Source organism: Eurytemora carolleeae, unplaced genomic scaffold, assembly GCF_000591075.1.
Source record: "Eurytemora carolleeae unplaced genomic scaffold, Eaff_2.0 scaffold56, whole genome shotgun sequence".
NCBI lineage: Eukaryota > Metazoa > Arthropoda > Copepoda > Calanoida > Temoridae > Eurytemora > Eurytemora carolleeae.
Window position 1 is genome coordinate 230746 of NW_019396129.1, and position 14609 is coordinate 245354.

The 14609-nt window shown below is 31.5% G+C and overlaps 1 protein-coding gene across 2 annotated transcripts; it reads right to left on the minus strand.

The window, feature by feature from the left end:
* Positions 1-208: 208 nt before the first annotated feature.
* Positions 209-9423, minus strand: LOC111695801 (PDZ and LIM domain protein 1). 2 transcript variants are annotated; one of them, XM_023465240.1, is made up of 7 exons: positions 9300-9417; positions 7003-7065; positions 5927-6004; positions 4735-4811; positions 2687-2819; positions 1060-1200; positions 209-567 (listed from the first exon to the last, which is right to left on the minus strand). In XM_023465240.1, the coding sequence occupies exons 1-7, from the start codon at positions 9372-9374 to the stop codon at positions 430-432; spliced, it is 705 nt and encodes a 234-aa protein (XP_023321008.1). In that variant the 5' UTR covers positions 9375-9417; the 3' UTR covers positions 209-429. The 2 variants fall into 2 exon arrangements, with proteins under 2 accessions (XP_023321008.1, XP_023321009.1); XM_023465241.1 differs by lacking the exon at positions 5927-6004 and having other exon boundaries at positions 9300-9423.
* Positions 9424-14609: the final 5186 nt, after the last annotated feature.

Below are 14609 nucleotides of genomic sequence, written 5' to 3' on the forward strand. Positions count from 1 at the left end.
ATCACTTAAAACTTGTTTTTAAACCTACTTCACATTTCTTTTCATTTATTTACATTGATTATAATTTGTAAAAAAATTGGGAAAATTGATTTTTATTTGAAGAATTGAAAAAACAATTATCATAGTTAATGAATAGTAAGATCTTTTTCAGTAACACTTTCATGGGTATATATGAGATTGATGATACTAACTCGAGTTGAAACCTGTAGAAATGGAAATCTTTTATTAAAAATTTCTTTATTAAAAACCCATAAAACAACACAAATCTACATTTAGGAAAACAAGTAATATTGAGGAATAATAATTCATTGCACGGACAGTTTTTAGCCAAAACATAATCTTTGCATTGGGAAGTTTCCAGAAGCTTTTCTGAACAAAATAAGAGCAATAAAAAGATTGCATTGTAAGATAATCCTTGAACAAGCATGGTTATGACAGCTGATGATTAAATGTCGTCTTCTCCTTCTCCATAATGGCGGATAGAACGCCGGATTTTGCGGCATCAAATGTTTTTCCGGTCATATTCCACGGATTTCCGGGATCAATTTCTTTTCCCAATGCTGTTCCCTAAATTATTTTAATTTGCCATTAATAAAATCAGTTTTTGAGCGGGAAAACAATCTTATCCTAAAAATTAGAAATTAATGAAAGATTGAAACAAGCTTTAGTCGCTATAGATAAAAATTGTATAAAAAATATTTGCTGAAAATATTTTTTTGATTTACCCAAGGTTGTATAATAAGGTAAGAAACTCTGGATGCGCTCCAATGTAGATAAAGACGACCGTCATAGCAATTGGCAATCTAAAACCTCATATGACGTCACTGCTTATTTTAGAATAATAAATTTTGCGGCTCACAAAATATAAGCGACCTCAAAAATTGAAAACTTGAATTAGAACTGCATTCTTTTGCTTCAAACTTGTTAGCACAATCAGTATTTGTGAAATGTGATGATTGTTAGTTAGGTTTCAGTGACGTCATGAGGTTTTACAGTGTCATTTTACCTACATTGGAACGCATCCAGAGTATCTAACCTTATATACAACCTTGATTTTACCTGAGTCATGATTTCATCAATAATGTCTTCGCTGTACATAGCAAGAGGAGAATTGTACTGTTTGGTCGCCATCTTGGCTTTTCCAACAGTTGTGAATCCTTTATTCTTCTGTCCAGGCATCTCACCTGTTCTCTCTAGAACCTATGTTATTACAGTTTAACCCGGTACTTCGGAAACATCAAAAGAATTTATAAAACGTCGTCTGGACAATTTTAAAAGTTAAACCTAAATCACAGTAAAAGTAAAAATAAAAATATAGCGGAAACAGTTTTAAAGACAAAGAATATAGAATATATATTAGAGTGGAATTTACTAGAAAAAAGTGTAAAACGGCCATTTTGTTGTACTGTTTCCATACTGCAGGTGTACTTCATATATTTAAGTGCTATATAACCTTTTGGGCCCTGAACATCATTTTATAGAAAATCTAAAATTAATATTAAAAGAAAACCAAATTATGAAACAGGCTGGTTTCATAATTTTACGACTGCAGTGGTGAGCCCCTCCTACATTCATCAATCCCGTTTTTAACTACATGCCTCCCCTTCTAAATTTCTAGCTATACGGGCCTGGCCATCTTTACATAATAAATCATGACTTGAATTATTGCAATTGCATGTAGCAGTCGTTATCCTTTTCCAAAGTTTAATGAAGTTTAATGCAGAAAACATATGATTTGATTTTATTCGAATTAAATACGAAGTCTCATTCTTTGTGAATATCCCTGTAACACAAAGAATTGAAATAATTAAGACGACATTCTTCATCTGATTCATGGATGAGACAAATATTTTTCATTTTAGACGTTAAGCGTGAAGGTTTATTGGCATCTAATGTTACGTTACGTTATGTTTTTATTTCAACTTTCATTGCTAGATATCAATTTTGAGATATTAACATTAGACACAATTTATCAACAAAAATAGAGCAACCAGGCACATACAGGGTGTCCCACGAAACATGACAATTGGAAGACGACTTGAAAGTCGTCTTTTGTATTTGAATTTATTTGTGACATTTAGTCTTCTATCTACTTTAACATGTATGATTCTTGAAACAATTATCACATAATTCTCCTAGCCCTGGCATTTCCAAAAAGTGGTCTGCGTTTTTTGTGCTTTCAATATTTACTGAGATATAAAGAGTTTGGTTCAGATTTCAATTTTGTTAAATAAAAGCAAAATTGTCGAAATCTGAACGAAATTCTTCATATCTCGGGCAATAATGAAAGCACAAAAAAGGCAGACCACATTTTGGAAATGGCAGGACAAGGGAAATTTTGTGATTATTATCTCTAGAAATTCACTTCTAAAATTAGGTTGACAAATAAACGCAGCAAATTATATCAAAAATCAAGACGACATTCAAGTCGTCCTGCATACTGTCATGTTTCGTGGGACACCCTGTAGAAATGGTCAAAGCATGCAGAGGACTCTCCTCTATTATAGCTAAAACTCCAACTATCTATTCTGTAAGAGCGAATCAAAAGCTTAGTTTAGGATGAGATGTCGGAATTTATAAATCAGATGGTTGAACTAGATCGTATAACAGTTCAACTAGCCATATATAGTTCAACTATTTATTTTATCTGGAAACTGAATATGTAAGCTGTTTCTGGTCGCTTTACCTGTTGATAATATGGTTTAGGTTTAGTGTCAACTTCAACGGGTTCTTGTTTCTGTTTAGGAAAAGCTTCGTTTATAGTTGGACAGATCTTCTCTCCTCGTTCTACAACCATACTCAGCTCATTACCAGCCTTCCTAGGAAGCAGTACAGTACAGTACAGTACACTACAACACAATACAATAAAGTACAGCTAGAGTGCAATACAATAAAGTGCAACTGTACAGTAAAGTACAGTATCGTACAATATAGTGTAGTACAGTACCGTACCAAACAGTATTGCAAAGTACAGTACAGTACGGTACAGTACAGTACAGTACAGTACAGTACAGTACAGTACAGTACAGTACAGTACAGTACAGTACAGTACAGTACAGGACAGTACAGTACAGTACAGTACAGTACAGTTCAGTACAGTACAGTACAGTCCAGTACAGTCCAGTACAGTACAGTACAGTACAGTAAAGTTAACCTGTACTGTAGAATAAACTATATATATTTTAATTTGTACTTTATAATTTGTTTAAATCTAATTTTCAAAAAAATTGTCCTAACGCAATGAATCCTTGCTTATTTGCACAAAATAATCTTTAATTATCTAATTTCCATCTTTTCTTGACACATGAGTGTTTAATTAACCCCCGTCTATTGTTTTTATTTTACAATGGTGGGGTTTAAAGAAACATGAGACAAATATATTATCTTTACTCATACGCAGATCCATTCACAGTAGTTTTAAATTCAAAAAATATACCAAGAACCCCTTTTTAACTAAACTACTTTACCGGGCCGACTTTTGGTCAGCTTTAGACTGAAAACCGGGACCGAACACTAATTGTGTACTAATAACGTGTAACTCAGTTTCTGTAGGAAAAATGTTTATTTACACTCCTCCCACAAACTGCAGAACACTTTATTTGTAAATATTTTGTATATTTCTTAATTGTGTTTAACTCCCAGTTATAGAACTTAAACCCACAAACATTAAATAATGTTAATGTTGGAGATTTTTCGTTTATTTAAAAACTTGATTAATGTGAATTTGTACAGCACGGCTTATTTTAGCGTGTTTAGAATAATTAGTTTCTACTAGAAGGAGAATCATAGACTTTATTGTCCTTTGTCAAGTGAGAAATGTACGTTAAAAGAAAGGAAAAATAGGTCACTTAGGAAAATAGGGATGAATAGACACTGAATTTGATAAGGATTATAGAAAATGAGAGATGGTCTAAAAAGTTTCAGAAAACGAAGAAAAGAGAGGCAGTGGAGAAGGATGGATCAGAAAGAAAAAGAAGAGAAGGTTGAGAAATTAGTTCAAATGAGAAGGCGTGAAAGAAAAAGCTAAAGAGTTGATTAAATAAGAGAATGTGGTTAAAAACGAGAAAAAGAGCCGGAGTTTAAGCGAGGAAAGAAGTAGAACTGAGTCTAAAACAAAAGAATGAAAAGTTCCGACTTAAATTCAGTTTCAGCTTAAATGCCACTTCTGATTGAGTTAAAATCTACACCCAGGGTTAAAATCTTGAAATCCCGCATTTCCCAAATTAGTCTATCAATCAATCATCATTCAGCTGAGAAAGCGGCATTCAACTTTAAGTTATATTTAAAAGTGATTACCTTGATTGAATACATTTTATGTTTTAAATTAATTAACTTTTGCATGTAAACCCAAAAAACGGTTGTAACTAGAAATATGTTTTGTTTTCAGATATGTTTAAAAAATTTAAAATTTAAAAAAATCTGATGAGCAATGGTTACGTAATATCTCTCCTTAAATCCTTTTCTCTGGTTGGTTCAGATTTTTCCATGGAAATTCAAATTTCCCTTCAGGGTTATATTGAGAAAGATTAATATTTAAGTAGCAACTCATTATTTTACAGAACTTTTAAACTCTAACTTAAATTTCACGCATTCTTTGGTTTTAGACTCTTAAACTTTTTAAGAAAGAGCGAGAAAATCAATAAATACTAAAAAGAAAGTAGAAGAATTGGTGTAAAGATAATCATGAATCAAGTTGAAAAAGCTACAATTAGAAAAATGATGAAAAAAATTTACTTTATCCGACTGAGGGCCTGATCATGGGTTAGAGAGAACACTTCCTCTCCGCAGATCTTAACCAGATAATCTCCGGTCTAGCAGAACAGTGAAAATATAGATTTAATTTCACAGAAATTTTACATTTTTACATTTAATTCTTCAAGGCAACCCTGAAAATATAACAAAGTACACGTGTTTGTATTGCTAAGTGTTGAGTAAAAACTACTCTCGTATCATAGAGTGTGTATATATGTACTTAGAAGAGTGTAATGCAAAACCTAGAGTCTAGAGTCTAGAGTCTAGATAGTAGAATGTAGATTCTAGAGTGTCTGTGTACAGAGTGTAGAATGTAGAATAGAAATGTAGAATTAATGACTCTAGAGTGCAGAGAGAGTTTTGAGTGTAGAATATAGAGTGTAGACTGTAGACTGCAGACTGCAGACTGAAAACTGCGGACTGCAAACAGTAGACTGTAGACTGAAGACTGTAAAATGTAAAGTGTAAATGTAGAGTGTATGACTGTAGACTGCAGACTGTAGACTGTAGACTGTAGACAGTAAACAGTAGACAGTATACTGTAGACTGTAGACTGTATAACTGTCGACTGTAGACTGTAGACTGTAGACTGTAGACTGTAGACTGTAGACTGTAGATTGTAGACTGTAGACTGTAGACTGTAGACTGTAGAATGTAGACTGTAGACTGTAGACTGTAGACTGTAGACTGTAGACTGTAGACTGTAGACTGTAGACTGTAGACTGTAGACTGTAGATTGTAGACTGTAGACTGTAGACTGTAGACTGTAGACTGTAGACTGTAGACTGTAGACTGTAGACTGTAGACTGTAGACTGTAGACTTTAGACTGTAGACTGTAGACTGTAGACTGTAGACTGTAGACTGTAGACCGTTGACTGTAGACTATAAAATGTAAATTGTAACTGTAGACTGTAGACTGTAGTGTGTACAGTGTAAGGTGTGGATTGTAGACTGTAGACTGTAGACTGTAGACTGTAGACTGTAAAATAAAAATTGTAACTGTAGACTGTAGACTGTAGACTGTAGACTGTAGACTGTAGACTGTAAACTATAGTGTGTACAGTGTAAGGTGAGAATGACGTATACTATTTCCATAATCAAGTTAAAATTCTATAAACTTTTTTCTTCTTAAAACCGAATATAAGTAAGGAATATAATATATTTTTCTTCTGCCTGACATCCACAATGGCTTGCTACACTGTCAAGAGGAACTTTTAACAATTGGAAGGGAAGACCTCGATCTTTGCCACCCTGGAGACAAGAACTAATGAATACATAGAGTTAAGATAAAATTCTAGAGGATGGAAATTTTTGCAGTCGAATAATTGTTAGCATAAAAATGTTTTGGACCATACTGTGCCTAAAGAACCTATAGAAGGCCAGGAAACTTAAATTATAATTGCATCAGTTCTTAGTTCAACCAGCCGTTCTTAGTTCAACCAGCAGTTCTTAGTTCAACCAGCCGTTCTTAGTTCAGCTACTTATTCCCTTTTGAGAAATCTCCATCATCGATCTATCTTCAGTGTCCATGTGAAAAAATAACACAAAAGGTCGTCTTTGGATATGTTTTATTTATTTAGATACAGGGTGTCCCAAGAAACATGACAATAGCAAGACGACTTGAAAGTCGTCTTTGGTATTTGAATTTATTTGTGACATTTAGTCTTCTATCTACTTTAACATGTATGATTCTTGAAACAACTATCACATAATTCTCCTAGCCCTGGCATTTCCATAAAGTGGTCTGCGTTTTTTGTGCTTTCAATATTACTGGAGATATAAAGAGTTTGGTTCAGATTTCAATTTTGTTAAATAAAAGCAAAATTGTCGAAATCTGAACGAAATTCTTCATAACTCGGGCAATATTGGAAGCACAAAAAACGGCAGACCACATTTTGGAAATGGCAGGACAAGGGAAATTTTGTGATTATTATTTCTAGAAATTTACTTCTAAAATTAGGTTGAAAAATAAACGCAGCAAATTATATCAAAAATCAAGACGACATTCAAGTCGTCCTGCATACTGTCATGTTTCGTGGGACACCCTGTACTAGCCTGGAAATCTAGCTTTACCTTGAAACTGAAGTTCTCTATTAAAGTCAACCCTACTCATGTTAGACTTTGAAAAAGATAAATACATGTTTGTGGTTCTAACCTCCAAAGTTGAGGCAAATTGGTCAAGATATTCCTGAGTTATGATCGGACAAACAAGCAGAGATTACTAATTAATATATATTCATTTAATGTTCCTGAAGTCTGAATCCCCAAGGTTGGTTCGTATTCTCTCTGCGTAGAGTTACAGTTATCAATCCCTAAAAATTTAAATATTTTTTATAAAATAAGATTCATTCTCCGCCCCACCCCCCTCTTCTTTATTAAGGCTAAACAGATTTTTGACATGCTCATTTTGCAATGAAAAAGATTTTGTAAGAAAGCATTTTATCTTATAAAATTTATTAGTTTCTAATTAAATAATGATGATATATAAACTACGATGATTTAATATTTTTTAAGCGCACTTTTAAAATGAAAAGGATTTTGTCCACAGAGCTTTTATTTAATATTATACAAATTTTCAAAAAACCTTCCACTTTATCCCAAATTTGACGCAAAAAATCTGAATAATAAATACACATCTTGGTAGCAACAGCGCTCGGCCCCACTTTCTATCCTAGCTGCGGTGCTCAGCCCAACAATTGTGTTAATCTAACTTAAGCCAAAATATCTCCCCCCCCTTATCTTTTCTATGCCTAATGTCCATTCCTTCGAGATTTAAATATTCAAAATGATTTCTATGAAATATCAAATAGATGCTTTAAAAAGAAAGTTCTTGCAACATCTGATTTTAAGTCACTCGGCCTCAAATTCCTGAAAGTCCCCTTAATAGGCATAATATATAGGTATATAGAAAATATCTGCAAATATTTCTTGCAAATTTCCCGTCACATGCTTTCCTTTAATGTTTGCTCGACTGCAATACGTAAATTTGCACAATCCGTTTATACTTTATAGTTAAACTAGTGTGAATTTTTCAATGTTTGCTGATATCTAAGTTTTTAGGGTTTCCTTAATTCCGGAAAAAAATCTCCATGGAAATGGAATAATCCGGAATTCCGGTTTACGAAATGTTTTTCCACCGAAATAATTCCGTAATGTCCTGGAGTTCCGGAACAGGGTTCTGAAAATTTCAAGTTTACGAAAAATTACTCAGGCAATGAATAATGATCTGGAATTTTAAAACCTCTTCCATAATGAAAACGGGAAAAAATTTCGAATCATTTCCGTAAGTAAACTGTTGGAAACCCTAAATCTAAAATAAATCTTTAAAATTCGTAAAAATATTTGTCTGTATGGAAATTAAGTTGACCCCAATATTTGTTACATTGATGATAGTTTTATTACCACGTTTGAAAGACAGGGATTATTAAAGATTGAACGTGACTTTTTTTTAAATGAATTTTTTCTAAAATAATCTATTAAATTAAGAGATTTAATACAGTGTGCAACTTCACGATTTTAAAATATTTTTTGCCAAAAGTAAACCAAATAAATCCTTTGGGATGAAAATAGTCAGTTTTAAATGTTTTCAATTGTACAAATCATAAAACTTATGAATTGTTTATTTGTTGTTTTAAGACGATCTTTGCGACGAATTCAAAACGGTACTCTTTGAACCTTTGTCTGGTCAAGGATAAATGAGATGTTGTTTCTTGTCTGGTCAAGGATAAATGAGATGATGAGATGTTGTTTCTTGTCTGATCAATGATAAGTGAGATGATGAGATGTTGTTTCTTGTCTGGTCAAGGATAAATGAGATGATGAGATGTTGTTTCTTGTCTGATCAAGGATAAATGAGATGATGAGATGTTGTTTCTTGTCTGATCAAGGATAAATGAGATGATGAGATGTTGTTTCTTGTCTGATCAAGGATAAATGAGATGATGAGATGTTGCTTCTTGTCTAGCCGAAAATTCATTGTTTTCATGATTGAGATTTTTTTAAAAATGTGACTTGCGGATTTATAATGCAGAGAGACAACGATGAAATTTGGCGAATTTGGATGTTTTAACGGTAGCGTTTAGAATCGGCCTTGTCAATCTTTGAATATAGGAATATAGGCCTCTTGTTGGGTAACCCTGTATGGACGTTGCAGATAACAGGATTAGGTAAAGGGGAATCTATCTTACAAAATATAGAATCAGATGATGAATATCCTAAACAAACTTCAAGTATTTTAAAAGTAAATTTACTTTTCCCTCACCTAACCTTGAAAATAAGGATTATTTTTATAAGAAAACAAACTAAAAGACAAAAGTTAAGGTCATTTTATTTCTATTGTTTAAAGAGACTGCTTTTTTAGCGTGAAAAAACAAACATTTTTTTAGCTTTTTTTCACCAATATCAGAGTATTTTTTGTTTTCCAATTAATTTATTTGCATATTTGTGAGTTGATCAATGTTTTATATTTGATCACCGAAGAATATATGGTAAAAATCAAATTGAATAATAGATTGGTTGTTTGATTGATTAATAAATTGCATTTAACCTTCTGTGATGATCCACTGGATGCTCTGAAGGTTTCCTCCTCAGTGTTAACCACGTCATGTACGGGGATCTCCATTTGATAGTCTGGTATATTCAACAGTACGGTACAAGAATTCAATATGTAAAAGTATGGTAAAAGAAAAAGAAATAAATATTAAACAATCTGGTGCAAGAAATCAATTTAGAACAGTACGGTACAAGCAATCAATACTCAACAGTATGGTAAAAGAAAGTGATATTCAACAGTACGGTACTAGCAATCAATATTCAACAGTATGGTAAAAGAAAGTGATATTCAACAGTACGGTACTAGCAATCAATATTCAACAGTATGGTAAAAGAAAGTGATAATCAACAGTACGGTACAAACAATATGGTAAAAGAAAGTGATATTCAACAGTACGGTACAAGCAATCAATATTCAACAGTATGGTAAAAGAAATATTCTACAGTACAGTGTACAGAGATGTAAAAACTTTGATCATTGAATTTATTTCTTAACCCATTAGTGACGAGACCATTAACTATTAGAGAAGTTGTTTTAGAAGGATCTTATCATAACAAAACTCGATTGTACTCATGAGAAAACAATATTCAATCAAATTATAAATTTCTTTTGCACAGGGTGACCTGTAAAACATGAAAATCTAAAAAACTTTGGCAATTCATAATTATCTAATTATCTTCAAAACTTTACTTTTCATGTTTTAGTTATTTAGATCTTTAAACGAAGTTTCCAAACATGTCTTTAAAGGAATTGAGTCTGTGCCAAAAACTCTGATTTTCTTATAACTATATTTTTGGAACCAAATGTTGTAAACTTTAGATATTTCAAACTGTGAAGTCTGTTAGATCAAATAATCTGGGTTTGAAATATCAAAGGTTTACAACATCGGGTTCTAAAGATATTGGGGTTTAAATATTTGAGTTTGTGTTAAAGACTCAATTCCTTTTTTCTAGCAAAAAAATTGACAATTTTATAGATTCAACACTAAATTACAGGGTGTTCTTTTGGGTTTCTTCCGAATTCAAAATCTTGTTTTTTGGGTTTTTTTCAAATTGAAAATTTAAAAAAAAACAATTTTAAAGTTACTTCAAATATAAAATATGTTTTCAAAACATGGAATCCTAAGGAAAGCGCAGGAAAAGACAGGACGACATTAAGTTAAAGAATAAAGGCACTTAAAAAAAAACTTCACCCGGTCAAAATTGACCTTCTTGTCACTAATGGGTTTTAAATTAAGTTCTATCCCAGTGGCTCGTATTATTGCAATCTCTCATTAGTGAAGAGCAGGTTTTTTGTCTTTTATTAATATTAAAGTTAAAATGCCATCCTAATTTTTTTTATCCCATCACCAATTTAATTGTAGGATTTCATATATGCAGGGATTTATATTTTTTCTCTTCCAATTTTTCAAAGAGTAAAAATTTTATTGTCAAATTTTTGCATTTTGAATTTTAAAATAAAATCGCAAAGTTACGTAGGAATGGAATAAATGTACACTAAAACAAATTTGGCGAAACGAAATTATAGTGAAAAATAATTATAAAGATTTTCGTAAAAGTAAATAAAAAAAAACTTCAGAATAGAATATCAGGAAATAATTGGAAACAGAATTTTAGAAAATATTTCGGAATAGGATATTAGGACTTGGCTTAGATTGAATATACGGCAATATTTCGGAATAGGATATAAAGAAAGATTTGAAAACAGAATATCCGGAATTATTTCGGAGTAGAATATCAGAATTATTTATAATTTAAAATGTAGAGTCAACAACAAATTACCAAAACTAATTATACAAATGAACAGCTAAATGATTGAAACGTACGATACTGTTTTATATCTTTTTCGATTTTTTAGAAAAAATGTTTAAATCCTCGAATTCCGAAGGGATACTGAAGTATATTTTTGCTGAACAGGCAGTAGTAGTAGGCAGGCAGTTTTCCCCTGTAGCAGGCCGAACCCAAGCCAAGTCAATGCCATTTAACATTTCTATGATGGACAGAGTCAGGGGGGGGGGGGGTTATTTTAACCTTCGTTTTACTCTCAAATTCTGTCAGTAAATGCAAATTAACATTACACTTTTCAAAAATAATACTGATGAATTACTTCAGATATGGAGGTTTCATAAGTATTATAAACACATATTTTTATATCATCTGCCAAATTTATTCAACTTTTTTACTGAAATTTCTTCTGAATAGAAAATTTACTTTAGAAAATGTTGTCTGTAATATAAATAGGTTAAAAAACTGGTCATGTATATTAATTGTCTTCGTTAGTTTTATTCAAAGCAGCTGCTGTTAGATACTTATACTTCATCTTGGCGTTTAGAACACTTATCTCAAACTCTGATTTTCGATTCCTTATACACCTTTGCAAAATAACGTCATAGACTTTTATACACTGCAAAAAAACGCTGTTGCTCCATTAGATATATCGATCACATTCAAAGAAAAAAATACAGTTACACAATGTGCGGTAAAATAATAGCTGCTTCCTCTATTATGAATGGAGTGTGCAATATAGCTGTAATTTATCCGTTAAATGCGATAGCGTTTTTTAAGTGTAAAAATTTTAAATTAACCTTTTTTAAAAGAAACAATGCTGTCTTAATTTTTTTGTTCTTAGATTTGGGATTGAAAAAAGTAATCAGAGGCCGAATTTAAAGAATTTGAGCCGCGGCTTAAATTTGAGTCGCGACTCAAATATGGTTGGTTCCACTTAAAATTGTATTTAATGTTTCAAGATTTAAGCCGGCGCTCAATTGAAACCGGTTTTTTGCGGATTTGAGACGAGGCTCAAATTCATTAAATTCGGACTCTGAATATATTAACATTGATTCAAATCCATAGAAAGATTTCTTCACAAAAAGTATGAAAGTATTAAATATGTTTAATCACGCTGAAATACATCATTAAAAACGTCTGTATTTGTTTATTGTAAACTCAAGAACGTACTTAAAGTCTTAAAGTTTAATATCCCCCCATACTCCATACAAATCAAACATACTTCCTAAACATTCAGTTCACGTCAAATTAAAGTAAATTTCATTATAAATTTTACTTTGCCATAGCTCCTCTAGAAGAATAAAGATGTCTGAATTTATATTTTGCCGTCACATAAATGTGCTCTTCTTTAAGCAGAAAAAAAAGTAGAAAAGCCAAGGTGTCATAATTTCTTCCAATAATTTAGCCTGCTCTATAGAATAGAGTGGCAAGGAATAACATATATTTATATCATAAATGTTCACATATTTTGGAAAAGTAAAAAAATTACGATACAAAAATACACTGTGTAATTATACATGTGTAAGAAGAGTAGAGTAAGGAAGGTCGATTGCTTTAACTGGATTTGTCTGGAGCATAACAACTCGAACAACTTTCAGGGGGAAAAAATCCACCTGATGCCGCTGATTACAAACAATGCCTTTTTTTAGTTTTTCGACAATTAAAATTTTTTTTGGAGTTTAACAAAATTTTATCATTAAAACTGTATTTTGACATACTAACTTTTTTTTGATTTGTACGATAACAACGTTTTTAATAATTCTGTGTTCCAAGACGGATTTTTTGATACCAATAAAATCTGTCAAATTTTACCCAAAAGCAATGTCGCTTACATTAGTCACGTTGGTCCAATTTTAATTAGTCGACCTCCCTTAGATTATAGTGTACACTGTATACTTGATGTATGCACGTTCATTGGAGTTTTTAAAATCATAATTTAAGCCTGAAAGTCGACTTCCTCTGTATTCCACAGTTTATTATACTTCCATTGTAAATCTGACTGCAACTTCAGGAAAAGATTTGGGTTTATAAACAGGATTGAATAGTAATATATAAATTCAGAAATACATGCATAGAATATTGGTATCCACTTAATAAACTCTGGGAAGAAAATGGAAAATAAGAAAATTCTTCAAAAAAACAAGATTAATCTGAAACCAAGTAATTATCTGAGAGTATAAAATACGATCTAATTAGCCCGCTCTGAGAATAATTAGAAGAATGTGTTGATCTTTAACACTCTAAACATAATTTGAAGCCATATTTCATCTATTAAGTGGCATGTCCGATTGACCATTTTATTTTTCATTTCACGGATTTTTTAGATCGCATCCGGTCCTATAATGTTACTTTTTTCAAGATGTAAAAAACACGCAACCTCGAAATATAATATTTCACTTAAAAGTTAATTTACTCTGCAGAAATGATTCATATTTCATGGTTTTTAGTTTAAATTTTAGACTTTGGCTTATACATTTTGGTTTTAAAACTTGGGTTTAATAATATAATTTTTCTAGACAAGACTTATACAGATTTCCTTTGTTATTTAGCTGAAAATAGATTTCCTTATTTATGTACTTGAAAATAGATTTCCTTATTTATGTACCTGAAAATGGATTTCCTTATTTATGTACTTGAAAATAGATTTCCTTATTTATGTACCTGAAAATAGATATCCTTATTTATGTACTTGAAAATAGATTTCCTTATTTATGTACTTAAAATAAGGTTTGTCTATTTATGTAGCTGAAAATAGATTTCCTTATTTATGTAGCTGAAAATAGATTTTCTTATTAATGTACCTGAAAATAGATTTCCTTATTTATGTACTTAAAATCAGGTTTGTCTATTTATGTAACTGAAAATAGATTTCCTTATTTATGTAGCTGAAAATAGATTTCCTTATTCATGTACCTGAAAATAGATTTCCTTATTCATGTACCTGAAAATAGTTTTCCTTATTTATGTACCTGAAAATAGATGCTTTTATCAACAGTTTTATATGAAAGCGGAAATGAAAAAAATTTAAAGAACTCACGAAACGTTTTGCATTGATATATAGTAAACTACTTTATAAAGGGTATCTTGTGAAGTGGATTGGCAATTCTTTTTACGGAGGGTCATTTAAAACTACATTAATTAAACAGTATGAGAAGGTAAATTATGTGACATTCCTGGTACGACTTTGTGACCTTGCATCTCCTCTAGTTTTGATTTTATGCAAAGTATGAGGAAATCAAATGTTATGTATCGCACTCCTCTGCCGCTTTAGTAATTGTAAATTGGCGGTACAGTTCAAAGTAGGACTGCAAAGGTTGACCCGGGTCGGTTATTCAAATTTTCACAGGTGGGACGTGGTATTCGGTTACATATATGAAATTCAAACTATTTTTGCTCTTTAATATGAGCTGTTATTAACTTATGATAGAAAACATTTCAGATTTTAATCTTACGTGAAATTTACTTTAGTCTAATTTAATGTTTTTCAAATAATAATAATTGTAATGATAATAATAAT